Source organism: Pteropus alecto, unplaced genomic scaffold (assembly GCF_000325575.1).
Source record: "Pteropus alecto unplaced genomic scaffold, ASM32557v1 scaffold114, whole genome shotgun sequence".
Taxonomy (NCBI): domain Eukaryota; kingdom Metazoa; phylum Chordata; class Mammalia; order Chiroptera; family Pteropodidae; genus Pteropus; species Pteropus alecto.
Window position 1 is genome coordinate 3,299,195 of NW_006435793.1, and position 27,576 is coordinate 3,326,770.

General features: G+C 39.3%; 2 protein-coding genes across 2 annotated transcripts in view; both read right to left on the reverse strand.

The window, feature by feature from the left end:
• Positions 1-1,053, reverse strand: part of NANS (N-acetylneuraminate synthase) — a 19,832-nt gene extending 18,779 nt beyond the window's left edge. Inside the window, exon 1 of the mRNA XM_006911546.3 lies at positions 793-1,053. Coding sequence (XP_006911608.1) covers positions 793-924 — 132 coding nt within the window. The 5' untranslated portion in view covers positions 925-1,053. The remainder of the gene's footprint in view (positions 1-792) is intronic.
• Positions 1,054-9,280: 8,227 nt separating this feature from the next.
• The window catches only part of ANP32B (acidic nuclear phosphoprotein 32 family member B), a 23,731-nt gene continuing 5,435 nt past the window's right edge, over positions 9,281-27,576 (reverse strand). Inside the window, exons 2-7 of the mRNA XM_006911547.3 lie at positions 23,730-23,879; positions 20,298-20,420; positions 14,456-14,645; positions 11,979-12,103; positions 10,930-10,999; positions 9,281-9,729 (exon numbers count right to left, since the gene is read on the reverse strand). Of these exons, the coding sequence (XP_006911609.1) occupies positions 9,662-9,729; positions 10,930-10,999; positions 11,979-12,103; positions 14,456-14,645; positions 20,298-20,420; positions 23,730-23,879 (726 nt within the window). The 3' untranslated portion in view covers positions 9,281-9,661. The remainder of the gene's footprint in view (positions 9,730-10,929; positions 11,000-11,978; positions 12,104-14,455; positions 14,646-20,297; positions 20,421-23,729; positions 23,880-27,576) is intronic.

Genomic DNA, 27,576 nt, shown 5'->3' on the forward strand with positions numbered 1-27,576 from the left:
CATTTTATCCAAGCTGCTAAATTACTAACATTATGAAGGTTGAGGAGTGAAGAAAATTATTCTTTTTCCTAACTTGCCTGAGATTTTAAATTTTTGAACTTTCCAGTCTTACGTAAACACCTAAAGACAACGGTTTGTTGTGTCATTGCCCAGACATACATCAAACCTACAGATAACTCTCAGACTATTCCCTAAATGACCTAGGATATGTCCAGGCTTCCTAGCATCCATCAACCAGACTGCCTGACATCTAACTGATAAGTGTCCTGGACCAATCCAAGCGTTAAAAATGCCAGGACTGATTATTCCCAAGGATGTGACTTAAGTTTAAGAACTCTACTTTTTTCTTCGGAATTTTTGCCTAATTCTGTTTCCAAACTCTAAAATCCTTGAATAAATCTTTGTTATTTATTTCTAGCCAAAGCCTCCTGACTCTTTTTGAATACCTTGGGAAAAGTTTCCGATTCTACCCACAGGCAGTGGAGAGCCACCGAAGGTGTCGTCAGGCAGGGGTACGGACTGATGAAATCCTCCAAGAGGGGGAGAGCGAGGTCAGGTGGGGAAGCAATTGCAATAATGCAGACAAGTCAAGGTGGAAAAGGAATGAAGAAGAGAATTCGAAAGACTGAGATATGGACTTGGCAAAGTGGACACCATGCCCAATCCAAGAGGCAGAGGCCGGTGGTCCCAGCTCTCCGCGGCTCCGCCCCTTCCTGGAGCCCCGCTTGCAGGCCGGCCTTTCCCAGGCCCCGCCCCTGCCGGCACCCCTGAGTCCCGCAGCGCTCCCCTCACCTTGGCCACGCGGATCATACGCTTGGCCACGTCCAGGTCGCCTTGATGGTTCTGGCCGATCTCGGCAATGATAAAGCACGGGTGCTGTCCGCCCACCCAGCGCCCGGGACACAGCTCCAGCTCCAGCGGCATCGCGGCCGCTCGTGCTCCTGCGCCCCTCGGCCCGCCTGGGTCCGGCCGCCACTGCCTCAGGTCAGTTGAGTCGGCCGCCCAGCGGGCCCACACATCCACCCCGCCACGTCAGCCCGCGGCCGCCGCGCGGCCAATCATCGGGCCCCGCCTCGCTCCCAGGAGAAGGGGGCGGAGCTACCCGCTGGGAGGGCAGGGTCGCCGGAGGAGGAAGTCCGGCGTCCTCCGCCGGCTTGGGCGCGTGGCTTCCGGCTGGGTAGCGTGTCCTTGAATGTCGGGGGGTCCCTACGTGTACGGGTGAACAAACATTCCCTGAAGAAGGCTGCCGGCTGCCTTCGCAGGGCGTGGTCTAGGTCTAGGGCGTAGGAAGAGCGCGTCCTACGGTGTAATGGAAAAAACGGATTCTGGATTTCGAATGACAGTGCTGGTTCCAGCGCAGCCCCTGCCAGTAACCGGCTCTCCATCATGCATATGTTAGTCTTTCTGAATGTTACTTTCCTTTTTCTCTGAAACAGAAAAATTATATAGAACCTACCTGACAAGATTTGTGAGATGATGTCTAGAAAACCCTGATTACAGTACTTGGCCCATAGTAAGCTTTGAATAAGTGGTAGCTTTCCTATTATGTGAGAGGCAACAGGTTTCAGAAAGTTCCACTGACTTGTCCAAAGTCATTTAAAAAGTCAGAGAAGAGCTCGGACTAGGATCCTTGGATTGCTTCCCAGGCCAGGAACCCAACTATGTTGGGTTGTAGACAAAGTTGAGAAATAAAAGCCAGTTTGAAGGAAAAAATAACATTGATTCCCAGCTTGACTTACCAGGACTGATGAACAGATTAACAATAACAGAAAGGAGAGGAGAAGGCATCCTTGGGTGGAAGGTGAGAAGGGTAGGTTCTGGACATGGTGGTATAAATAATGTAGGTGAAACTGCCCACCAGACAGGAAGAAAGGAAGGTCTGAAGCTCAGTAGAGGTCTGGGCGGGAGGGAGAGATCTGGGAGCCATCCTGAGTGACGAAAAGACCAAGGATAGATTAGATTGCTGAAGAAGGTAGTGTGCAGAAGGATGAACAGTGTGGAGGAATGAGCCTTGTGCAGCTGCTCTGGAAGAAACAGAGAAAGGGATCAGAAGCAGGTGATACTGTGTCCTGAGAAGGGGAGACTCACAGGGTCAAAGGCCCAGAGTAGTTCAGGAGAATAAGGACCAAGACCTTGGGGGCCACTGTTGATAGCAGATTTGGTGGCCAAGGAGAGGTGAGGAAACAGGGTGAAAATAGACCTTTCTTTGTGAAAGTTAAGTTGTTGAAAGCAGATGGAAAATGGATCCTGGACTAGAGGGGGTCCCAGAGTTGAGGGGTACTGAAGAAGTACATGTTTGGAGGCCAGGAAGAAGCAATCAAAAGAAAGAGGTTGCAGCAGAGTTCATTCCCCCATGGTATGTGGTTATGCTAGACTAGAAGGCATGTGCTTTATGTTTCTCAAGTTAAATGGCCTTTCGCACCTAGCTAAGGAACAGACCCTGATTACAGAGAAAATGAAATCTAACAATGAAGTAACTCAGTCTCTTAGGGCTAAAGAAACCATTATGGTTTTGCCTAATTTATGAATAAGTGGAAATTAAGTTTAAAGGGAAAAAGGAGAAATTATGTTTAAAAATGTAATTATCCCACAAAAGCAAGTTAGGCTGCTGTTATTTGTGATTAAATAAAAGCTTTCAGTAAATTAAAGTAGTGCTACTTTACCTTACTATATTAAGGAGGAAAGGTCGCAATTTTCAGTTCACTCTTGTTCTTTTTAAAGCCAGTTTCTGTTGCTTTTTGGTGCTTTTCCTGCTTGAATAATGAATCAGTGTTCAATCTGTTGAAATAGATGAGAGTGTGTGAGAAGATCTTTAAAACAAATTGAAACCAATAAGGGATTTTTTTTTTCTGTTATTGGCAGGAGAGGGCAATGAAGAACTTAGCTTTGGAGAAACTAGAGTACTGAGTGCTGGGTCATGGTGATCAAGGTAGAGGATGGGGACCCAGTTCTCGGATCTGAGATGCTGGAGTTTGGGGCCCAGTGGCCAGCCTTACTGTGCTAAGCCCTTCCTGCAGTTGGCTTCTCCAAAACCTCCTCCAACTTAGGACCCTTGCCTAATTTTTTGCCACTCTGTGTTCCAGCTACACCAAACTAGTTTGAGTTCCCCTAAAGGGTCATGTTTTCTCACCTCCAGGCTTGGCACAGGCTGTTTCCTGAGCCTGCACACTCCCCACTGTAGTGAGCCATGCTTGGCTACCTTCTTCAGGGCCATCAGCCTAGAAGTCGTTTCCTTTCAGAACCTTCTCTGATCTCCCTAACAACCTTCTCTGGGCTGTCATAGGACCCTCTTCTTCACCCACTTATTCCTCTTTATGGTAACTGCTGCTTCTTGTTGTTCCCTCTAGACTATGAGCTCCTTTGGGTCAGGAACCATCCTCAGCACCTACTCAGCACTAAACCCAGAGCAAAGCCCTAGCAATACAATGGTGAACAAGACAGACCAGGCCTCTGCCCTTATGTTACTTACAGCCTTGTTTTATAACTGTCCTACAAGGCCAGGAGCTCCTTGAGAGCAGGGTCTGGGCTGTTTCTTACTATGTCCCTAGCACCAAGCACAGGATTTCTTAACACTTGGTAGGTACCAATAAACATTTTTTGAATGAGCAAGTGCAGAAAAGGAAAGATGACAGCGAAGACTGAGGCATAACTGACTTCATATTTACTCCTCAAGCCACATTTAGCCTCTTATGGGAACATAATTGTCCCCTGAAGTCAGACTCCTGGAAAATTTCTCTGCGGAAAAAGTGAAGTATTGATTCACCTAAGTTCTCCAGCCCCAGACTGGTAGTTGTCAGTATTTATAGAGAGCTCAGTTTGCCAGAGCCCTAAGCATTTCATGGTTCCAATTCTGAAGACTTTAGCTCTGTTCTCCCTCTGTCCTGAACTCTGGAATCAACAGGGTCTCGTTAGCCAGCATGTGCTCCTAGACAGAGGAGGAAGAAACAGGTCCACTAACTTCCTTATTGGAATGGAGCCAGAAGCCAGAAGGCAGTGCATCTGGCAAAGAGCAGAAACTTTGGACTCAGGCAGAGCTGGGTTAGAATCCCAGCCAGGCCGGCCATTTACTAGCTATGTGACTTTGGGTAAGGAACTTCACCTCTAAATCCCTTAGTTTGTACATATGTAAAATGAGGATTACCAGGCATCATTTTGCAGGGTGTTTGAGGATTAACCCATTTCCCATTTGCCCCAAGAATACTCGCCAGCAGCACTTGTGGCTGCAGCATTTACCCTGAGATAACTCACAGATTACAGTCCTAACCTTACCCCCAGTTTGCCATGAAATATCTCACTTTTATTATTATTTTCACATCACTCTAGTATATTGATAGTCTTTAGAAACAAATGATGGCAAGAAGAGCTGGAGAGAAACGCGATATTTTTGTGTGGAATGTGATGTTCCGTGCTTTGAAATTTACCACACGAAAAAAATTATTAAATATTGATCATTGTATACATTTCTGTTACATTAGAATTAGAGACAAGTTCTGTTTAGAAGTAATTCTAAGAACAGTTTTTATATTTTATTTTCACATTGAAAACCAGTCATATTTGCTTCAGCCTCAAAGAGCGTGTTTATGTAACATTACATTAACGCTGGCAGCGAGCTGCACTTTTTTTTCTAAATGGGAAATGGGTTAAAAAAGAATCCTCAAAAAAAAAAAGTATCCTCAATAAATGGCCATCTGCTCCCTTCCTGACTTGAAACAGAAGTGCCCCCTAGTGGCAGATCTACATCCTGCTCATGCTGATGAGAGACTAATGTTATTTCTCAGAAGACTGATTAGTCTGACCAGTAAAACCAATTTACTAGTATTCCTATTGCAGTTTTTGGAAAACACGTCATTCACTGTCTGGGGTGGGAGGTGGGGGGCGGGCAGGGTGCAGCCCTCATTCAGCTTTGTCTGGATAACTGTAATAGCCTCCTCACTGGTTTCCTGCTACAGGTCTATCCTTTCAATTCCCATCAGCCCAAAGCACAGTTGACATTTTCCACCAGCTTAAACCCTTACCTACTTCTCAGGAGGGCTCTCAGGTAACTGGGAGTAACAGCATCAGTAACTACTAGTATCCCTGTTGCTGGTTAAACTTGGAGTGTACCCCATTCAGATTTATACAGCTGGAACAGAGCTACATGCTCACTTAGCTTGGGCCTTATTTTCATTTGAGGAACTGGAGGCTCACAGAAGGGAAATGACTCAGGAAGGCCACATACTAGCCAGTGGACAGGCTGGGGCTAGAATAGGTCTCTGGATTTTGTTTGAGGCCTCCTTCACAACTCCACTCCTGCTTTCCCAAGGCTGGAATGGGGTGGTCCCTTAATGAAAACATACATCCTAAACCCTTCCTGGCCCAGGGTCAAGCCCCTTAATCAGAGTAACTGTTATTTTCTCTCCCTATATGCTCTTCCCAACACTGCTGAGACAAGTTATAAAGTACTTGGTCAGAGATTATGAAGCTGACCTAATTGGCTCTGGGAAGAACTTCTACACTTGATGTAATCTTGGTGATTTTCCTGCAGAGCAACTGTTTGGCTGGCCAAAGCTTAAGTAGGCTGGTAACCTGATTCCCCTTTTCAAACTGTCAACACAGCAATTATCATCAGACTCATTAAAATTGATGTCAGCACAACCTGACAGGGCTGGAGAAAATAGCCTGAGGGAGGGTAGAACCTTTGTGATCTGTCTCACCTTTCTCTGGTGGTAGGCTACCTGGAACCCAAATGGAAAGGACTGACTCTGCTGTAACTCTCCCCATATGTGACTAGCTAGGAGTCCTGGTGGGGGAGATGAGGTTGGGGGAGTTAGTGTTTTACACAAAATGTTCTGCATTTCCATTAGAAGTGTCACTCTTCAGGTCCCAAATTCCTGTAGCAGGAGTGAATTCAAGGTAAGAGCACAAAGTTGAAAACAGGGCTACATAGTTTCCAGGCTAGGTTCCTTCATCACTCTACCAGTTGGGCCAGCTCTCGTACCTGTTTCCCCATTTCTTCGATGAGCAATAGTTCCAACCCTTTTATTCAGGGACAAATGCTTCAAATGCAATCATGATATTCCCACATATCACACAGCAACAGAGCAGTTGCTCTAGCTGGAGGGCAGGGGTATGTGTGGAAGAGATGTCTCCACTGACCATGAAGGGTCAAGTCAGGACTAGTCATCCAGCCCACCACAGCTCTCACCCACCTCAGACATTTTCTAACTCAAATATTCACTGCAAAAGCTGGAGGCAGACCCATTCAGTGAAGGTCTATCTCCAAACTTTAAACAGGAAGACAACTCCAGAAATACGGTCTACTCTGTGACCTCATCGCCAAAAAGCTTGCTTCTTCAAAGATTTAAAAACTGTCTTTAGTCAAGAGCAGCTGAGCCTCAAGGACCTCCCAGAGGTCAGAATGTCACAGGCTTTTGGAAAACCTAATTTCAAAAGAAAAACACGATAGAAATGAGAACCTGGCTTGATGAATCCCTAGACATCCTCACTGGCTACATGTAGTAGGTCAAGCTGACATTTTACAAAGTGAATGCACAAGGTTTGACCTTCAAGCCCCTGCACGATAAGGTCCCAAATTACTGCCCGTCTCACCTGCCATTCTTCTATTCTCATTTTCTAATCAATCTTGCCTATTTGAATCTAAATGCACTCAGCAGTTGCCTACTTCAGACCTCTGCTCATCATGCTCCTCCCTTTCTCCATTCTCATTTCTAAACCCTACTCATATTTGCATGTGCAGCTCAAATACTTTCATTTCTAGGGAACTTCCCCAATCTTCCTAGTTGGAAGCTACCTTTCCAGCCTCTGAATTATCCTAGAACTTATTGGACCTCTTGTTCTAGGTCCTAGTATCACTGCTGTGTCTGTCTCCACTCCTAGTTACCGTGTGCACCCAAGGGCTAGCTTGTCTCTATCCCAACCCTCCCTCTTGCCCAGCCAGGAACCTGGCATATCCTAGGTGCTTGGTAGATACTCGAAAGTTCTGTAAACTTAAAAAAGCAGGAAAAATAGTCATCCAAAGTTATTTTGATATTTGACATCTACAAAACTTAAAGACACTTAGGCTACAGAAGAAGTTGCTTTATAATGTATTAAAGTATTGCCAAATGGCAGATAAGGCCTGTGGAGAAAATAAAGAGCTGCTAAACCAGAAATCAAATCCAATAGTCTTGAATTCCTTTTGCAAAAAGCAAACTCCACTTTAAAGACTAGAGACTTCAGTTTTAAAGTAGACATTTTGGGGGTTCCAATGATACTATGTAACTTTTCCTAGATATAAATTCAAATTTGATTCTGCTTTACATGCATAAAAACCCCACTTATTATAGTAGCTTGTAGCTAAGATTTACTAAAACAATCCTCAAATCTTCCACTACAAAAATATTGACAATGCAGTCATAACATCTATGAAATGGTTGAGCCATTGAATACAGAGACTAGAGTATCTTCCCCTCCCCCAAATCCTTTTAAAATCTGTAAGAATAGAGAAAATTTCCATCCTCTGGAAAAGCTGAGCTGACCTCAGGCAGTGCCTGCCTGCTCCTCAGCAAGGCTTTTCACATGTCATTCCTCCTTAGCACGCCTGTCTTGATAACAAACCATACTCTGTTCACCCATTAGTCAAACCCCTACATGTTTCAGCCTTGGTGCAAAGCCCATTTTTTTTCTTCAGACATTCCTGTCAGTGACGGTCACAGACCATCAGTGCTGCAAGACTTCAGAAGCCATTTGGTCACACCCCCTCAATTTTACAAACTGGGAGGTGATCCAAGAGGTCAACACAAGGTCACCCAGGAAATCAGTGGCAGAGCCAGAACTAGAATTCAGCTCTCCTGCAACTCAGCATAAGGTCTTTTCCTTTATACTGTCTTCTTTTCCTTAATTCACCAATTATTTGACTCTAACATTTTTATTGGCTTTCAGCAGCTCCAGAGCACTAAGTTTCAAACATTACTTTTAAAGTCTACCTCATTTACTCTCACGGTCATCAAGAATGAGGATTAGATTTAAATGTTCAAAAATCATACACTTGTGCATTTCCCCTCAACAAACACTAATATTAAAAATGCCAGAGAAAGAAGTTGCTTTATAATGTATTAAAGTATTGCCAAATGGCAGATAAGGCCTGTGGAGAAAATAAAGAGCTGCTAAACCAGAAATCAAATCCAATAGTCTTGAATTCCTTTTGCAAAAAGCAAACTCCACTTTAAAGACTAGAGACTTCAGTTTTAAAGTAGACATTTTGGGGGTTCCAATGATACTATGTAACTTTTCCTAGATATAAATTCAAATTTGATTCTGCTTTACATGCATAAAAACCCCACTTATTATAGTAGCTTGTAGCTAAGATTTACTAAAACAATCCTCAAATCTTCCACTACAAAAATATTGACAATGCAGTCATAACATCTATGAAATGGTTGAGCCATTGAATACAGAGACTAGAGTATCTTCCCCTCCCCCAAATCCTTTTAAAATCTGTTAAGAATAGAGAAAATTTCCATCCTCTGGAAAAGCTGAGCTGACCTCAGGCAGTGCCTGCCTGCTCCTCAGCAAGGCTTTTCACATGTCATTCCTCCTTAGCACGCCTGTCTTGATAACAAACCATACTCTGTTCACCCATTAGTCAAACCCCTACATGTTTCAGCCTTGGTGCAAAGCCCATTTTTTTTCTTCAGACATTCCTGTCAGTGACGGTCACAGACCATCAGTGCTGCAAGACTTCAGAAGCCATTTGGTCACACCCCCTCAATTTTACAAACTGGGAGGTGATCCAAGAGGTCAACACAAGGTCACCCAGGAAATCAGTGGCAGAGCCAGAACTAGAATTCAGCTCTCCTGCAACTCAGCATAAGGTCTTTTCCTTTATACTGTCTTCTTTTCCTTAATTCACCAATTATTTGACTCTAACATTTTTATTGGCTTTCAGCAGCTCCAGAGCACTAAGTTTCAAACATTACTTTTAAAGTCTACCTCATTTACTCTCACAGTCATCAAGAATGAGGATTAGATTTAAATGTTCAAAAATCATACACTTGTACATTTCCCCTCAACAAACACTAATATTAAAAATGCCAGAGAAACCAGTTCTTTAGTGTTTTAATTTTAGTGAGCTTACAATTAAAGTCTGTTTTAAAAATGTAAGCATACAACTAGGCTTTACCAAAGAGGAACATGTTTATTTCACTTAAATTCTTAAAAATACTTTTTTGGCAGTTGTCACATATAATGTCCTAATGTAAAAAAATTTCATTAAAAAGAAAGGCATGAAAAAAAACAGACCCAAAATGTTAAGATTTTATTTACAAAGCTTCTTTGTTGTACAGAAAGTAAAAATGCTGTTACAATCTTGGTGTAACTGGTAGCCACAGACTGTTGACTCACCAATCACAGCTATCCGCGCTACAGCAAGAGTCTTACACAAAAACCTAACAATGCTTACAATTTTGTTGGGGTGAAGTTCCCAAGCTTGGTGGTGGATTTCCAAGAGGGACTAAATGGAGGAAGCGGAATGTCACAGGAACTATTCTTTGGCTCTTTGGGTGGGTGGGTGTCCTGGGGTTTGTATCACAGCTACTTTTTTTTTTTTTTAAACAGCTACCAAATCCATACGAGCAGTCCAAACAATACTGAACAGTTCTTTTTTTGCAGGTTATTTGGACTCTTAATCATCTTCTCCTTCATCATCTGTTTCTCTCTTCCTCTTTTCACCTTTCCCGCTTTCTTCCTCCTCTGTATAACAACAAAAATTCACTTTGAGACAACTGAAGAGCATTTTGCCTAGGTTATTGCTAAGGGAGATAACAATAATGAATTTTTTGGTGGTTGGGAGATTAAAAAAAAAGATGCAAGCTTGATCAGATCAGTATGTTGTTAATGTATTAATTTTAAAATACATAGTGACCACGGAACCAAGACAGCAAAGTTAACCCAGTTTCCTCACTTTTAAGTTGCAGTCTTCCAAATGTTTCTTACACTTGTTGGTGCCAACAATGAGACATTAGCAGTTATTAAAATGCGTACCAAGAACTTCAGTGTTAGCTAGCTTGTATTTGACCCATGCTCGCTAACAACTGACCTTGGGCAGGCCATTTAACCTCTTTAATCCTGTTTTCTTATTTATAAAATGGGAACAATGGTACTACCTTGAGAGGGTTATTCTGAGGATTAAATGAGAACACAAAGTATTTAGCCTAGAACATGGTAAGACACAAATTGTAGCAAGTTAATATTAACTAAAGAGATTTCTTAGACTCCTTGGGTATTTGAGACACAGAGACCTATACATCAGTTTTTCAACTAGTAAAAATTCATGGCTATTTCAAAGAAGTTAACTAAATCTGCATCAAATTATATCCCAAAAAGCTCCTTGAAGGCAGAAACCAGGTCCTAAGGATTGTTTTATCAGTATAAATTAGTCTAGTGCCTGGCACACAGAGCAGATGCTGACAAAGTATGAACCAATGGAAAGCAGAACAAACAACCTGGTAGTCTGAAACCTACACAAGCATGAGAGTCTGTGCTTTCAATGAGTATTAATAGGTATATCACTGGTTTTGATTGTGGTGGGGAAAGGAAAGGAATAACACTGATAAATCGGAAAGGTCCTTTTTATATATCCTGCAAAAATTGTGATCCAATTAAGACTTTTTTTAATGAAAGAATTCCAAACACAGAAACCTCATGCCTGGTAGTAACACAAATGATGGGGTCTAAAAACACAATTCGAGTCTGGGGACTCAGAGACATTATTAATCACCACAGAGCACTAGCACAGATGCACTGACAAGGCTATATAAAAGTGCCTGTGAAGGGCACCAGGGCAAAGGACATTTTATTTTTTTCTCAGTGGTTCCAAATTCTAAATTAATTGATGGGGTCCCCCCCAATTTTTAATTAAGGAGGACACCAAAGTACATGCATTAGACCCACCTTCATCCTCGTCCTCATCCTCATCGTCTTCATCTTCATCAACTTCTCCATCATGTCCAAAGTCTTCATCCTAAAGAATGGTAAACAGCATGCCATTATACAAAAAGAAGTATAAAAATATAATTTCCCAATGAATGTGACAATCCATCAAGTAGAAAACTGTAATGTTATTTTTATCTACTTTCATGAATTGAGATTTGTTTTTCTTAATAAGCTTAATGAAAAATTTTCTTTAAAAATTGCTTTTCAGAAGCATTTTATTTGCCAGACATGTTTAATTAATATACAACTTGTAATGGATAATTCAAGATATGATTTTAAAATCTTGACTTTCAAAGTAGGTTTGGACAAAGATTTCTACAGTACTGTTCTTATAAAAAGCTTCTTTCAGGAACTTAATTTCATTAAACACCTGAGACTATACAAATGTTCAGCCTTATTTCTGTACTAAAGAATATGCTTTTTGATGACCTCTAACTTTGTTGACTTGTTTTCACAAACCTTGAGGGTCAAAGTTAAGTCACTCCTTTCTCCTATCTTCCTATGGCATGCCGTTCCTCAGAAATACTGTATTACTAGGTGTTACATTAAACTAGACTACCTACTATTTCAGGTCAGGGCCACATTTTTATTTAACTACATCCCCAGCTCTAACACAGGAGGCATATATTTACTGAATTAAGCTGAATATACAAGAACAAAATCAGACTTGGTAAACATTACCTTTCTTTGAATACAAGAAAGGGATGGACATACCTTCAATTTCCAGTTTTCTCATCCTACTGAGTAATACTCAACTCGTTGCTTCCTCCCAAGTTAAAGGGTCAAAACTTATCTTGCGGAGCCAAGCGCTATGTCCAGTTAGCATTCAGTAAACATTCTATTTAGTATTTATTAAAAAGGGGACCAAGAGCTCAATTAATCAGACTGATATTAATCTACTTGCAAGTATACTAATTTCTTCAGAAGACCTTTTTCTTTTCTTCTTTTTTTAAAATTCACACTTTGCTTTATAAATAGGAAGCAGGACAGCAAACAGTTGCACTGACCTCCCCACTGACTTCATCTTCATCCTCTTCCCCTTCTACGTCATCATCTTCATCTTCATCCTCTTCGTCATCAAACTCTTCATCCTCACCGTCCTCATCGTCCTCGTCTTCCTCATCTTCTCCTTCTGAAAACAGTCCAAAAGGAATTCATTAAATACCCTGATGTCTCATGGGGCACGCCTGCTAAGGTGTTGGGGAACTGTGGGTTGGTCCACAGGACAAATAAACCACCTTCTCTTTCTCGAGATGCTGCAGCTCATTCCCTTTGTCCAGAGTCCCATAAAACCTAGAGGCCAGGACTCCTGATGAACTATTACAGATGTACACTATAATACTTACTGATGAACTGATACAATGTCTGAGATTCACTTCAAAGTAGAGAAAGGGGAAGGTGGTGGGGGGTAGTGTATACATATAAAATAAGATCAGCCATGAACCAGTAATCATTGAAGCTCAGTCATGGGAACATGAAAGTTAGTTTTACTATTTCTACCTTTGTCTATGTCTAATAGAATTTTTCCATAATAAGAAAGTTACAAAATAATGAAAGAAAACAAACAAACGAAGAAACAAAATTCTCTGAGGTAAGGGTACCACTACAAAGCCAGTTGCCCAAATCAGGAACCTGGGAGAAAGAGAGGGAGGCAGGGTGAGAGAGGCACCTGCATCCTCTGTCTCTACTATTTTTGGTGCAGGCCTCTAGTCAAGCATTTCTTACCACTCCTGGTCCTGGAGTTTGCTGTACTCTCGCCTGCCTCCTGCCTCTGCATGTTCTTTCCTTTCTTCTCCGCTAGGCTAACACTGACTCAACCTTTGAGTCTCAATTAAAAATCACTTCCTTAGGCAGACTTGCCAGACCTTATCCCAGCTCATGTTCTCATACAAGCACCTGGTGCTTCTCTATTACTGCACACTTTGCTCACTTCTGTTTATTAGTTACGAATATTTAACATTTTCTTCTTAGTAAACAGTAAGCTCCACGAGGACAGGAACCATGTTTTTTTTATAAACTATTTCTCACAATCCCTGGCACATAAGAATGCTCAAATATTTGTTGCCTGATTGATCTTCACTCTCAGGAACTGCCCTCCACCCTCCAAAGAATATCCTTTACAGGCTCTTGCATGTGTGGCCTTTCAACCTGTTTAAGGTGAATTTAAATAGACAACAAAAGGCACAAAAGGTTTTTAGGAACCTGTGGTGAGGGGAATAAGTGACATAAACATTTGGATGAGGTAAGATGTCCTAGTCTGTGTCCACTTTATCAACTTCTCATCTCTTTTTTTTGCCTTCTCTCAAATCTCCTGCAAAACAAAACTGTAAAAATACTTCTGGAGTACTACACTAATAATTGCATTCAAGCTGCCTGATTTTCCTCCTGCACTTTTCTTAATCATTTGTCTTGCGTACTTTTTATCTTAAAAAAAAAAAAAAAAAATTAAAATAATGCTTCAAATACAATAATACCACAAATCTGAGCAACGTCAAGAATGCTATAATGTGTTTTCTTCATGCTGACATGTGAAAACTAATTGCTCTGCTTCCTCTAAGCCAGTTGGAGGTGAGAAACCATTTATCCTAAAAGTAACTCAGAGTAAACATGTCACTGTGCAAGGAAGGCACAGCTGATTAGGAAGGATATTTTGGGTAGAAAATATTCAAAGATTCTTAAAGATAACTGGATGTAAAACAAAAACAAAAACAAAAACAAAAAACAAAAAAAACTTGATCAAATGTCAAAAATAGAAACTATATTCATTATGTCCAGAGATTATTTTCCTTATTAATGAAAACCGTAATCCAATATATAGTACTTTGAAATCACTACGTTCTTAAATTCTAGTCATAAAATAAAGGCAGGAAAGCAATTTTATTTATATTTGGACATAAACAAACATGTACCAAGTACCTAGTAAATGTTGGGTCCTGTGAATAGAGAAAAAAGACAGTCCTACCCAAGAAGATAATCATGACACAGTTGGGAGGGACAAGACTAGCAGAGACTGACAAGTGCTATGAAAGAGGTAAGTAAGCAAAGGGCTGCTCTAGAATGCAAAGAAACCTAATCTAGCTCTCACGGGTGTCAGGAAAGGCTTCCTGGAAGTGTTGAAAAAGCTGAATTTGTATGGATGACTGGGCAGTAAATAAAGGAGAAGAGCTAGACGGAAACTAAGAGACATGAAATGATGGTCCTTTAAGTAAACTGTAAACCACAAGTATTTCAATGGGTTGGAGTAGCCTATAATCTGTAGGATCCAAATTCAAGACTAATTAGCTAACAAACCTTTTTTATTTGGTATCATTTGAAGGCTTCAATGTCCCAAGAGCTTATTAAAATTAAACATATCCTTGTTCCAAAATTCAATGGAATACCTACATGCATGGATATATTTTTCTCAACAGCAAGAATATTCATTAGCTTTATCAGGACCCTTAAAAGGCAGTCATTAGGTTCACTGGACGTTGTGCCCACTCACCTTCATCATCCTCTTCTTCATCTACACCATCCACCTCGGCATCTGAGTCAGGGGCTTCTCGATCCTCTCGGTCATAGCCATCCAGGTAGGTCAGCTGGGGCAGAAGCTTGAAGACACTCTCTCGGTAGTCATTCAGGTTAGTAACTTCACAGTTAAACAGATCCAGGCTTTTCAGACATTCCAACTTTTTCTGAAAAGGATCAAAAATACATCTCCTAAACCAAAGGAATGTAAGCAACAAACTCATCTCCTAAAGAGGTAAAATTCTAGGCTCTGTATTGTTAGCTACTACCCACTCTGCCTTGTACACAGGAAAACAACTTAAGTCCTTTGCAACCTTTATGTTAGAGGCCACTAGATTTTAACTAGTCTTTCCCTTCTACATCTACCTATCTCTAAGAACTGTCTTTTTCTGGCAGCATTAGTCTTAAATATAAATTTCAAAAAGTAGTTACTACTGGGAGGGGGAGGGCAAAAAAAAAAGTTACTAAAACTGGATCTTTTCAGTTTTGAGACAAATCACAGAATTTAATAAATTTGGTTCAAAACTAATGTTAAACATTTTAGTAATCAAATGGCCAATAAGAACTTATTGGGTATTAAGCATAGTCTTCAATGTTCTAGGGTAGTAATATGGGGAAAAAAATCATTCATTTTATTGACTCAGTATTTGTGATTTCTATTTGAGCACACAGATGTGAAATATTAGAGAATAGAATATAATAAAGCACAAAGTGTGGTGATGCAGATATTTTCCAGGAAGACAGGATTCAATACATGCTGGGGAAAAGGAAGGGAAACTTAGTTCAAACTTAAACAGAGAAACATTACACTCTTTTCTTAATAGTCACTATCACCAGACTTTTCTGATATAAAATTCTTCTGGTTTTACCATACCTTGAAACTCTGTTGCAATACCTCATTTGTTTGGAACCTGTTTTTATCTATCTATCTATCTATCTATCTATCTATCTATCTATCTATCTATCTATCTATCTATCTATCTAAAATAGTTAAAATCTAAAAACCGGACCCAAGAAAAGTTTTTTGAATAGTCCAAGTGGATAGGAAAATGTCCCTGTATTTTATGCAGATCTTCATTTGTTATGACATCAGTGATCAGTACTTCAACCCCAGGTCTATTAAGTTTTGATGAATTAAGAGATTGAGAGGGCAGAGATCGTATTACAGACAAGTAAAGAGAGCAACGGAAAGTGACAGCAGACCCTCTTAGGGTAAAGAGGAGAGAGCATAAAGGTACTGCGTTTTAGAATAGGGGCTATAAGCCCAGAGGGCATATGCTATATATAGCTTCATAAATGTAATTTTTAATGGTTCTGAATGAAGAGAAAAAGCCTGGTATTCTCTAATCAAGTAGTAATAAAAAATATTAAGAGGATCTCTAAATGAATTTAAGCTTCAAAAACTAAATGTTGATGCTTAAAGGCTTTGATGCTTTATTGGAAAAACTATTTCAACATTCACAAAGACCTGAGATAGAATGCAGATGAAACAAAACCCTGTCGTCAGGACTTGGGTTTTCTGTGTAATTCTAGAGAATTACAAAATGATATGGAAAACTTTGCTCTAAAATAGGACTTGGCAAAAAGATGGTCTGCTGGCCCATACCGGCCCATTGCCTGTTTTTGTAAAATAAGTCTTACTGAAACACAGCCACACTCGTTTGTTTATATATTACATATGGCTTCTTTTGTGTTTTGATGGCAAAGCTGGGTAGCTGTGACAGAGAATGTATAGCTTACAAAGCCTAAAAGATCTATTACCTTTAGAGGAAAGTGTTGCTGACCTATGCACTTACAGAATCTTCATTTCTCTGGTCAAAGATGAGGTTCCCACACTTGTTTTATTCTCACTGAGCAGCCCTTGGAAACAGGGCCAGACAGGGAATGCAAAGCAGGGTTATAGGAACAGGCAACCACACTCCTCAAAACACCAATGATCCAGGAGTGTGTGGATCAAATAATGTACTTCTGTTCTATACATCAGTTCCTCGAGGTCTTAAGAAAGCTGTCTCCAGTCCTTTTCATCATAGGGAGAGCTGCTTTTATGTCATGTAGCTTTCAGAGTAGGTTGCCCACTGGGCAGGCCCTGACTTCCAGAAGCCCAGGTATGAATTCTTGCCAAAGAGGAAAAGAAAGGCTGAAATACCACTCCAGACAACTAGCTAGCATACTGGGAACTCTTTTCTCTTCACAAAAGGTAGACTCTATAACCAGCTAAGATACAACCATAAGTAAATTTACACAGCTTTCCTAAAGAGGCTCAGTCTAAAAATTCTTTGCTCAAAGGAATGAGCCACGTACTTCTGAAAATTATTCCCTAGAAATGAAGGCACAAAAATGCATACAACCCCTGCTCTACAGTGCCCCAAGCCCCTGCTCTAGCTGTATTGACTGTCCCAGTATGCAGGGCCTCCAAAGCTCTCCTGGTTCTGAAACTTTATAAATCTGTGAGATTTTTGGTTACTTCTTGAGAAAGGACCCATTATAATTCAGACATGCCAAATAGTATGCTAGAAAATCAAGTGAAAGTAAATCGACAACAAAATCCCCAGTAACTATAGTATCTTAGAATTGTTTAAAGTATTAAAATTATACTTTAAGGCCTAAAATACACTATACAGATCATTCAGAATCCCAATGTAATGTCTAAATACTGCTAAAAAAAAAAAAAATCACAACTATATCATACCAGAAATTTGGCCTAAAACTAATAGGCTAGCCATAATAAACATTAAACATTTTATTAACAATAATTTTGCTTGCCTTCTTAGAATTTAGAAGGGCTTTGGGGGATGGTTTGGATGGCCCAGGTCTCTTAAAAAAGGTGTCCAAGGAAGTTTGAATTGATGCCTTCTTTGTCTCTCGATTAATGTCCCTGTAGCAAGTAGAGGCATTCACAATCATTGCAGTGGCTGTAAGAACTGGGCTCAACGGAGGTGTTCAAAATGTATGTGGTTAATGAGGATGAGGATGGTGTTTTTCCCCACTGAAGAATATTTTCAGAAGTGAAAATGGACCCCAACATTTCCCCCTTTCACCTTCTACAGTTTTATTTTATTCCAAGTTCTAATTTCAGGAGACCTACCTAGCACCCCCAGGAATCTGAGTAGCCAGTTCAGAGAAGGATGGGAGCTTGGGCTTTTCCAGATAGCCTTGGATGTGCAGCACTGTGGCTCTGTCATAGGTTAACCAAGTGTGTGACTCTGGACAAGGGATTTAGCCTCTCCCAAGCCTCAGCTTCCTCATGTGTAAAATGAGGGCCATGCTATTTCTAGCTACTTTGCAGATATGTTCTTTGAGAGTTACTAATGACATAATATACATAAAGCATCCACTACAGTGTATGGTACATAGCAGCTCCTCCAAAAATGGTAAATACAACAATGAGTATTTCTCATTCTTCACTGTCCCAGGGAACTGAGGCTTTCATAGCCACCAAAGGGCCCTCATACATCACTTACCAGGTCAGAAACAGCCAAGCAAACAGCTTCCTCATACGATTTGCTTCTGTTCTGCCTCTGTGTGCTAGAGTAGCGGTCCCCAACCTTTTTGGCACCAAGGACTAGTATTATAAGAATCTGATGCCTAACGATCTGAGGTGGAGCTGAGGTGGTGATGCCAGTGCTGGGGAGCGGCTGCAAATACAGACGAAGCTTCGCTCATTGGCTCATGCTCATTTCCTGCTGTATGGCCCGGTTCCTAACAGGCCACGGACCGGACCGGTACCTGTCTGCTGGGGAGCAGCTGCAAATACAATGAATCTTCGCTCACCCGCCTGCCACTCACCTCCTGTTGTGGCCCATTTCCTAAAAGGCCATTGACTCTTAACAAGCCAGTAGTACTACAGCAAAGGCTTCTGATGGAAACATCAAAGACGACTCAGGTTGCCATGAGAATTAGGCAAAAGCCAGTAATCGAGCTTGGAAAGGTACTGCCTAGTACTCTGTTCTATAAAATAGGGATTCCTAGGCTCTCGGTAACCCCGAATTGACAGGCCTGTCATTAACACATAAACAATAAAGTCTTGGTGTAGCTAGCTATCTGACTTGGGAGATCATCAGCACTTAATTTGGTGATCCTGTTGGAATTCCCAGATAAGGTTAATTTGGATATGGAATAAATCTGCAGGTAAAAGCTAAAGAACAGGTCCCAAGAGCAGAAGAAAGAATGGTGGACTTGGATTTGAATCCGTACTCTGCCTTTTTCCTGTGGCCATTTTTTAAGCACTCTAAACTTGGTTTCCTCATCTCTAAAATGAGGATGCAATGGGCAACTGTTAACGTCCTTGAATACAGCAAAACTCAATGTTTGCTTAAACACTGGAAATGGACATTGGTTTGGAGGAAAAGAATAGAACTAGTAAAAATGAGGGAGCCTAAGTGTCTGAGTATATATATAATAGAAAAAAGGAGCAAAATCCACGGAGCTAAGGTAAGAAACATGCTCCCAACATTTATAAGAAATATGAGCTAAATGTGGTCTACTTAATGAAACATACAAATAAAGTGACTCAGTAAAAGATAATTAAATCCACATTGGAGCAGTGCCTCAATCAGGAGGGAAAAGACCCCGTAATTCTGACAGGAAAGACTCTTCACTGAAAGAAGTCACAATTTAACTCTATCTTCCATTGAAATATCAATAGAACATTCTGTACAAGTGATGTGAAATCCAAATATTGCAATATAATGTGACATCAGAACAGAGATAACAGAGAATGTCTTATCCTCTTGGGTTCTGCTCTTCTGGATCATGAAAGACAGCTATCTACTACATAACCTTCTCCCAATTAATGTTTGCAAGCTGTGTCAAATGGAAATATTGACTTTATGTATCCAGTACAAACACACAGAAGCCATAAGCGTCTTTGGGTAGTATGAAACAAGTTTTGAGTTCCGTTAGCCTTATTAAAATGGAATTCTACCTGTATGCCAAATGTATGGCATACAGGTAGAATACTTAGGGAAAACAGTCATTTAACAATCTTGAGTTCACAGAAATTTCCAGATGGCATCCAAAAAAATAGCCTGCATGGCTGCCCACAACCTACATTAACCCCTACTTTCAGAAGCTCTTTTCTGAACACTACAACTTCTAGATAGACTGGACCCCCATTAGCACAGCCTCCCAATTTACAAAGCAAAGTGTGTTATCTTATTCTATTCTCAGAACTCCTAAATGAGGTAAGGCAGGGATTATTGTCTTCCCTGCTTCCACAAGTGAGGAAACTGAGGCCCAGAGAGAAGAAACAATTTGCCCAAGGTCACACAGCAAGTCTATAACCCAATTGGCACTTAAACTTAACTTTCCATAGCTTATCCCAGTATGTAAGACTGAGGAGGACTGTGGGGTTCCCATGTAAAACTGGGCAACAGTGATCCAGCTAGAGCACCAGATCACAAATTAGAAGACCTAAAACTTACTGCAACTGTCCTTGGACTTCCATTTCATCTACAATTCAGGTATAACACCCAATATAGATAGTTTTTTCTATAAAAGTATAGAATAGCCTGGCCAGTCTGGGGGAAAAATTTAAAATAAATGTTGAATTTCATAAATATATGAAATTTTAAAAAGACAAAAAAAGAATTCTCCTTTCAAGGAAGCCACCACAGTATCAGGCAGGGAGAGCAAAGTCATAGGAACACAGATAACTAGAGAGGCTCTGACCTTGAAAACTGTATTCCCCATAAAGAATTAGAATAAAAAGCTATCACTTTGTCAATGAATAATTATTTCCAATCATTTCCCTCACTATAAAGAATTATGAAAATGAAAATGACCAATAAATCCTGGATTCCAAATTCTCAATTACTTACCAAAGGTTCCAAGGTGCTGATATCTTTCAGTTTATTTCCACTTAAGTTAAGATGTGTGAGATTTGGAAGTTTTTCTGCCAACATATCCAGACCCCCATAAATTCTATTGTCACTGAGCTCAAGCTGCAAGAGAAAATGCAGACAGCACAAGCACAAATACACAGAGAAACATATCATTAAGGTGTTCCAAAGAGCAAATAGTGTTCTTTAATACTTATCAAGTTCAAACAATCTTTAACTTTATTAAGGCATGTATGTTCATTTTGTTTGATTAAACCCAAATAAGTAGTTTACATATCTCAGCAACATTTAGGGGGAGGAGAGACAGGACAAGATGAGAAGAGTTGTGTTTTCTTAACCAGCTGCTAATTATAACAGTTTGCTCAAGAACTGGGCCCTAACATCAGTGAATACATTTTCTAACCTAAAAAGTGGGTCAAAGCAAATTAGAATTCTTTGAGAAGTTGTAATACCCTATACCTGCCAGGAAGGGTAAATGGCCCATGCATTCTAAAGAGCTTACTGTGTGTGCCAAGCAAAGCTTGTTATGCCCACTTGAAACCTAATCTGGTTCTGTACAGTGCTGACATACTGTGGGGTTCTACATCTGGAAGCCACCAGGGACTGTTGCTCTGAAGATTACCAGAAGAGTACAGGCCCCAAACCAAGCCCTTACAGAAGGTCCATGACCTAAGGAAAAGGAGTTGGGCAACAGCTTCAGGGTTGACACAACCAATTCCCCAGAGGCCACTTCTTGCATAAACCTGGCCTTTATAAAAACCTGCTCTAATTTCTTAGCTGCAGGTCAAGTGGTAGCATAGCAAGTGGTGTGCCAATGAAGGAATGAACCTTCAGAAAGGAATATTCAAATCTTAGAATGAAAGAAATTGAAGCCTGGAAAAATTAGATGGTTAAGGGCATCTAATTTAAACTCTTCATTCTGCAGATGAGAAAACTTAGGCCATACAGCTTGTTTCAATTCCCTATTTTGAGTGCCAACAACAATGGTTAACTGTATGCAACCCTTATATAGTACTTAAGTGCCAGGCACTATTTGAAGCACTAGAAATACATGAACTCACTTGATCTCACAATAACCCTATGGGATAGGTAGAATTATTACCCCCATTGATAGATATGGAAAACAAACTACAAAAAGACTATGTAACATGCCCAAGATCACAGAGCTGGTAGTGGTGGACCTTTGAAGCCGGCAGGCTAGCTTAAGAAGAAGCCATGCCCTCCCCACTATGCTACGTATCTAGAATAGCATGAAACCATCATGTAATTTAGTGTACGGCATACAATGAAATGAACATATGATGCAGAACAGAAGAACTTTAAAAAATTTATTCACTGAAAGAAATGAGTTTAGAAAACAATTCAAGTCTGCTGCTTAAGTGTTAAGTACTTCAGAAGAGGAGATAGCAACATTCCCCCCAAAATTTTTCTGCCAATGGGATATTCCTGTCAAATATCTAATCATGGTCTAGATTTAAAAATCTAAGTCTATAATAAACAAAGACTCAAGTGTTAGCTTTATTGAGATATTAGTACATCGAAATAAAGAGAACATTTCCTTTGGTTGGTTAGACTATCAGACATATGTAATATTCATGTCCTTTAAACACGAATATCTTAGGGAGCAGAGAGATAAGGCAATCCACCCATGGATTTAGTGGTATATTTATTTTGAAATGAAAACAATATGTAAATTTAGGAAACCTGTGACATGTATACACTAATTTCCTTCAGATCCTGTTTCTTGTTAAAAAACACCTGTGCTCTAGGGCAGGAAGAAAATAAAGTCCACATAAGCTGTGAGAACATCTAATCTGCCTTTGTTTGATTAACTGATGTCTCCACTGCTCTCTCACTAATGCTACAAGTAATTGATTAAGACTTCAGGATTTGATAAAGCCTCTACATAGATGGTCACCGATACATTTACTTTCTGAATAATTCTGATAATACAAAGATCATAGTAATTCAGGTAAATGTATCAGGATGCCAGGAAAATAGAACCCAAAACACATAATACTAAGATCTGCTAGCATCAAGTTTATGTAGATAGATGCTAAAAAGTCATCTATTGTTTAATGGACTAATCAGAGCTTCCAGTGTCACCTATAACCCATGCAAATAAAAAGATGACACTTGAATCTCTAAGGTAGATACTTATCAGAAGAAAGGGAAAAATTTACCAATTGAAATATAACAGGATTCTTTCAGATAGGAAGTAGGTCACCCTGAAACTCACAAGGATTGCTTGAGCATTTATTATCTAAATAAAGCAAATAAGTAAAAAGAGTTTCTGGTTTTTAGTTCACATACTTAACCAAAAAATAAGGCCCTCAGGATTTAAAAGCAGCTATAGGAACAGCTTACCTGCCTTTTGCCTAAATTTGATTACAGATTTCTTTCTGTAATTTTTTTAAACATAATTTTTAGACAAATTTAACATAAATTACCTAATAAAGCGAACACCAAAACAATATAGAATTCTACAACAATTACATGACCACATACCTTTCCATATGTAATGGAAAAGGCACTGGGTTGGGAAATCGGAGATATGGGTTGTGTTTTTGGCTCTAGCAGTAACCACTTTTGTGGGTGGCTTTAGGCAAACTACTACACCTTTCTGGGTCTACTGGTATGTCTGTAAAACAAAGGGTTAGGCTAGAAGATCAAAGTTTCTTCTAGTTTTGATATTCTGCGGCTCTGTGACAGTTAAATGTGCAAGAACAAGAGAAAACACCTTTGGGGGAAGAGTTGGAAGAGGATAGTGGTTAGTCTATAATTAAACCAATAAAGCACTAACTATGTATGGGCCATCATCAGATAAGATAGGAAAATACAGAAGCTTTTTTACAATAAATTTTTGCAGTTAGTCACATTTTAAACTTCTAGTCATTAAAAATTATTATGCAATGGGTTTGAATTATCATAAAGACTACAAATCTGAAGTCTTTACTACTTAAACTCATTCTTAATCTACAAACATAAAACATGAAGAGTGGTAGGCACCTGTGGTTCCTAAACCAGAACATACTAAGAACAAAATGTATTTAACATTATAACAACAAATATATAACAATTAATAAGTAATAAATTATTCACAAAATAATTAGTCTTCATAACTATTATTTATTGAGCACACAACATGTATTATTTCCAAACATCACAGCAATTCTGTAAGGTCAGGTGGTATCACCAGTTTATAGGTGAGGAAATTGAGCCCTAGAGAGATTAAGTAACTGCAGCAGATCGCCCATCAGGGAAATGATAGAGCTGGAATTCAATCCCAGATATGCCCATTTCCAAAGGCTATATGTTTTCCGCTACACTAAATGCTTCCTTCTAGGTAAAATCATATGTTTTTCCCTTCCCAGGATGGTTCTCTTTTACTGTTAAAGAAAAAGCACCTACCTTTTTCAATTTAGGTAGTTTGGGGAGATTTGAAACTGAAATCAAGCCTACATTTATTAAACTGAGGAACTCTAAGTTCACAAATTCAGCTGTTAAGCCCTCAATTTTCCCATCATTTGATTTGCAGTTGTCCAGGACAAGTTCTCGAACCTGTGGATGACAAAAAGTAAAAGTTTTCAAAAACATAGAGAAAAAGAACAAAAAAGCAAACGCCAACCATAAATACTCAACAAAAACATCCACATACAGGGTCAGCCTCTACTTAGACCTAGATCACAGTTATAAATAAGTGAAAAATGATTAAGCCTTTAGTAACAATATACTAATAGATATCCAAGGGTGGAATGTTACACCATGGTATAAATAAAGATTTAAACTCTTTCCTTTCCACAGACAGAAACTACAGTTCTTAAGATATAAATGAAGAAACTATATCCCCCCATATTCCTTTTCCCAAGTCTATTCCCCAGGGGGTAACTTTAACTACAAATGCAGGGTGAAGATACAGGCCGCCCCTCCTCCCACCCTCCGCTTTTTTAGACTGAGTCTACCTCAAGACTCAGGAGGTTGACACAAGGAAAAAAGGAAAACTTTATTTTTTCTATCAAGATCACTAAGAAGTGGAATATTACTCAGCCATAAGAAGAAATGAAATACTGCCACTTGCAACAACATGGATGGACCTTGAAATAATCATACTAAGCAAAACAGAAAAGGTTGAAAATCACATGATATCATGTATGTGGGATATAAACCTAAAAGCAACAAATGAACAGGACAAACAAACAGAGACACATGGACATGGACAATGGACTAGTGGTTACCAAAAGGGAGGTGGGAGGGAGAAAATAAAAAAAATAAGATGTTTTAAAAAAATTATATATATATAATATGAAAAAAACAAACTGGCATTAAAATAAAAAAAGATCACTAAGAGATTTTGGCAGCACTACACATTTCCACTTGTTTTATTAATCTTTACTAAGATTACCTTGACACTAGCAAGGGGTCAAGACGCAAAAGGGATTAATTCAAAACAAAGATCGATTTGGGTTATATGTGAGAAAATATTTCTAAGGGAGAGAACTATTAGACAATAAATTAGGTTCCTTTTTCAAACCATAAAATCTTTGGATGTCCTGAAATTCAAAACTCAAATCCATCCAACGGTATCACATCTGAAGATTTTGAATTCTGAATACTTAATAAACAGTCTACTGTGTGAATAACTACCATCAAAATCCTTATTGCCAATTCTCACCCTATGGCTGACCCTGAAACTTGCAACTTTTTTTAGTGCATTTTGCTCAATTTACAGCGATGCAAATTAGTTATAACGGCTAAAGGCTTTTGTGCAGTGTATCTACCAAGTTTAATAGCATTAATCAAGCATGTATACAGAAGGGAAATGCTGCTGGTTCTCAAGTAAGAATAGGAAGCTAGTTTTTATCCTCCCATACAGAATCCAAGGATCCTAATCTAGTAATTGCTATCATTTATGGAGAACCTACTTGTTATTCTTTGCACCACCAACACCCTCCCCCTATTCACAGAGAAGGAAACAGATTTATAGTCAGTGATACCCACAACACCACAACTTCTCACTTGCTTCTTCAGTACTTCTCACTACTCTGTCTACTTCCTCCTCAAGCCCTGGTTTCAGTCGGGATGCATGTAGTCCTATTATACCTTTTTAATTCTTTCCTTCCACTTTTCTCTAGATCCTCTGCCATTCTTCCCTCTTCTGATGAAAATCAGTACATCTGAAAACTTAAAGAGGTCAACTGAGGAGAGCTGGGCTCTGGAGACAGATGCCTGAGATCAAATCCTGGCTCTGCCACATATAATCTGTGTGACCTTGGGGAAGTCACTGAACCTCTCTTTCCTCATCTGTGAAGTGGAAAAAAACAGTACCTACCTCATAGAGTTGTTGTAGAGAGTAGTGTTTAGGACATAGTTGATGCTGACAAGTATTCTACGGGAGAAGGGAGTAGGGGAATGATAGAGACCTTTGCTGTTTACTTTATTCATATCTGTACTATATGTTTTTTTTTTTATAAACACATATTTTTGTATTTAAAAAAATACCAACAAACCATTAAAAATGGTCAACTGCAATCACTACTCACATAAGTAGTATACTATAATACAACTAAAATGGTCATTTGGTTTGGGAGATTTTCTATGACTATCTCAGACAGAGAATCCAAAATCACTATACAGAATGACACTAATATGCCTGTCGAAAGCCAACTGATGAGGATTTAGTCATATTGCCTCTTAAGCCATCTTGCCTCCTACCTCACTAGGTGAAATTACCTTGTAAACATTTCTCTCAACTAGTAAAATTCTACTTTAACTAAAGTCATCAGACACTGCACTGCCATAAATCATTCAAGTGTGAGTTAGAACATGTTTGCTGAACCAAACAGCAGAACAGGAATCAAGAAGAGGAAACTGGGATTTAAAAAATGTCAAAATGGTTCCAATTTGCTGGTTTAATTGTTGAATGAAGAAAATGGGAGAGAAATTAATTCCTAGGAAGAGGACCAAGGATGGAACCCTGGGGGGCTCTGCAAAAAAACTTGAGAAGAATCAGGAGTAGTACCCAAAGGTGAAACATTAGTTTGAAACACCAAGAAAGGCTTATGAAATAAAGAACAAGAAGTCATTAAAAAAGATTGAAAAAATTAGAAAACTTAAATGCTGACCAACAAGGAACTCATTTTCAGGATATACTGTGGGATGAAAAATGTACAGAATGTATAATGTTAATTTATGTACTATGTCACATTCACTTTCTTATATGTATATATCCTCTTAGGATTAATCTCTCAGGGAAAGAAAATGTGGGTGGAAGACTTTTCTCTAGAACTTTATTTTATACTTCAAAAATGAGAATATTAACCTATTAAAAAAATAGAGGTAAAGAAAGTCACTGTTAGACTTTAAGCTTCGTCAAGGCAGGGTCATGTCTATTTTAGTTACCACTATATTCCAGTATAAGAAAATGTTAAAAAGGAAAAAAATAGTCATAGGTTTGTTAGGGTACTGCCTGGCGGTTTGTGTCAGCATTGTAGGGGATTAAACAGATGATGAAATGAGAGAACTTGGATATAAGGAGAACCTACTTTCTGATCATAAGCATAATCACATTAATGCAAAGCACATTAATGTTCATCACTATTAGTATTTTGGTATTTTTTTCAGTCTTTGTATATTTCAAATGTAGGTGAGATAAAACTATTAATTAGCTTACTTTAAAATAACTCTGCAATTTTCCCTATTATAAATAATGCCACGATATCTTTTTATGTAAAATTTCTTCTGTAATTAAGATTGTTTCCTATCTATTGTTAGGTGAAAGAATAAAAACATTTGACTGTTACTCAGTTGGTAGTTCTTTATTTAAAATAGCAACCAACCCCCCTTGAACACATTTTTGTGACCTTTCTTGATATGTGAAAATTCTAAGTATTTGTATTTATTTACCTTTTTCCTGAGAATACTATTTTTACCCTATGGAAAAAATAAACAACCCAAAAGAAACACTGATGAAAAACAGACAAGCCATAAAAAATACAAATTGTCAATAAACATTTAAAAAATTGTTCAACTATAAGAAGTAATACAAAGTTCACATTAAGAATGAAATATATCCTACTCTTGTTAGAGGTGGTGCAGCCTTTCCTGTGCAGAAGCAACTGGCTAGTATGAATATAGGTGTAGGTGAGTTTATAAGTGGGAGAGCGAGAAGTTTAAGGAATGCACACGTGAGACCTTTAATTTTCTCCATGAACAAGAGGCAACAGAATTTACTGGGGTGAGTAGGGCAGAGGATTGTATG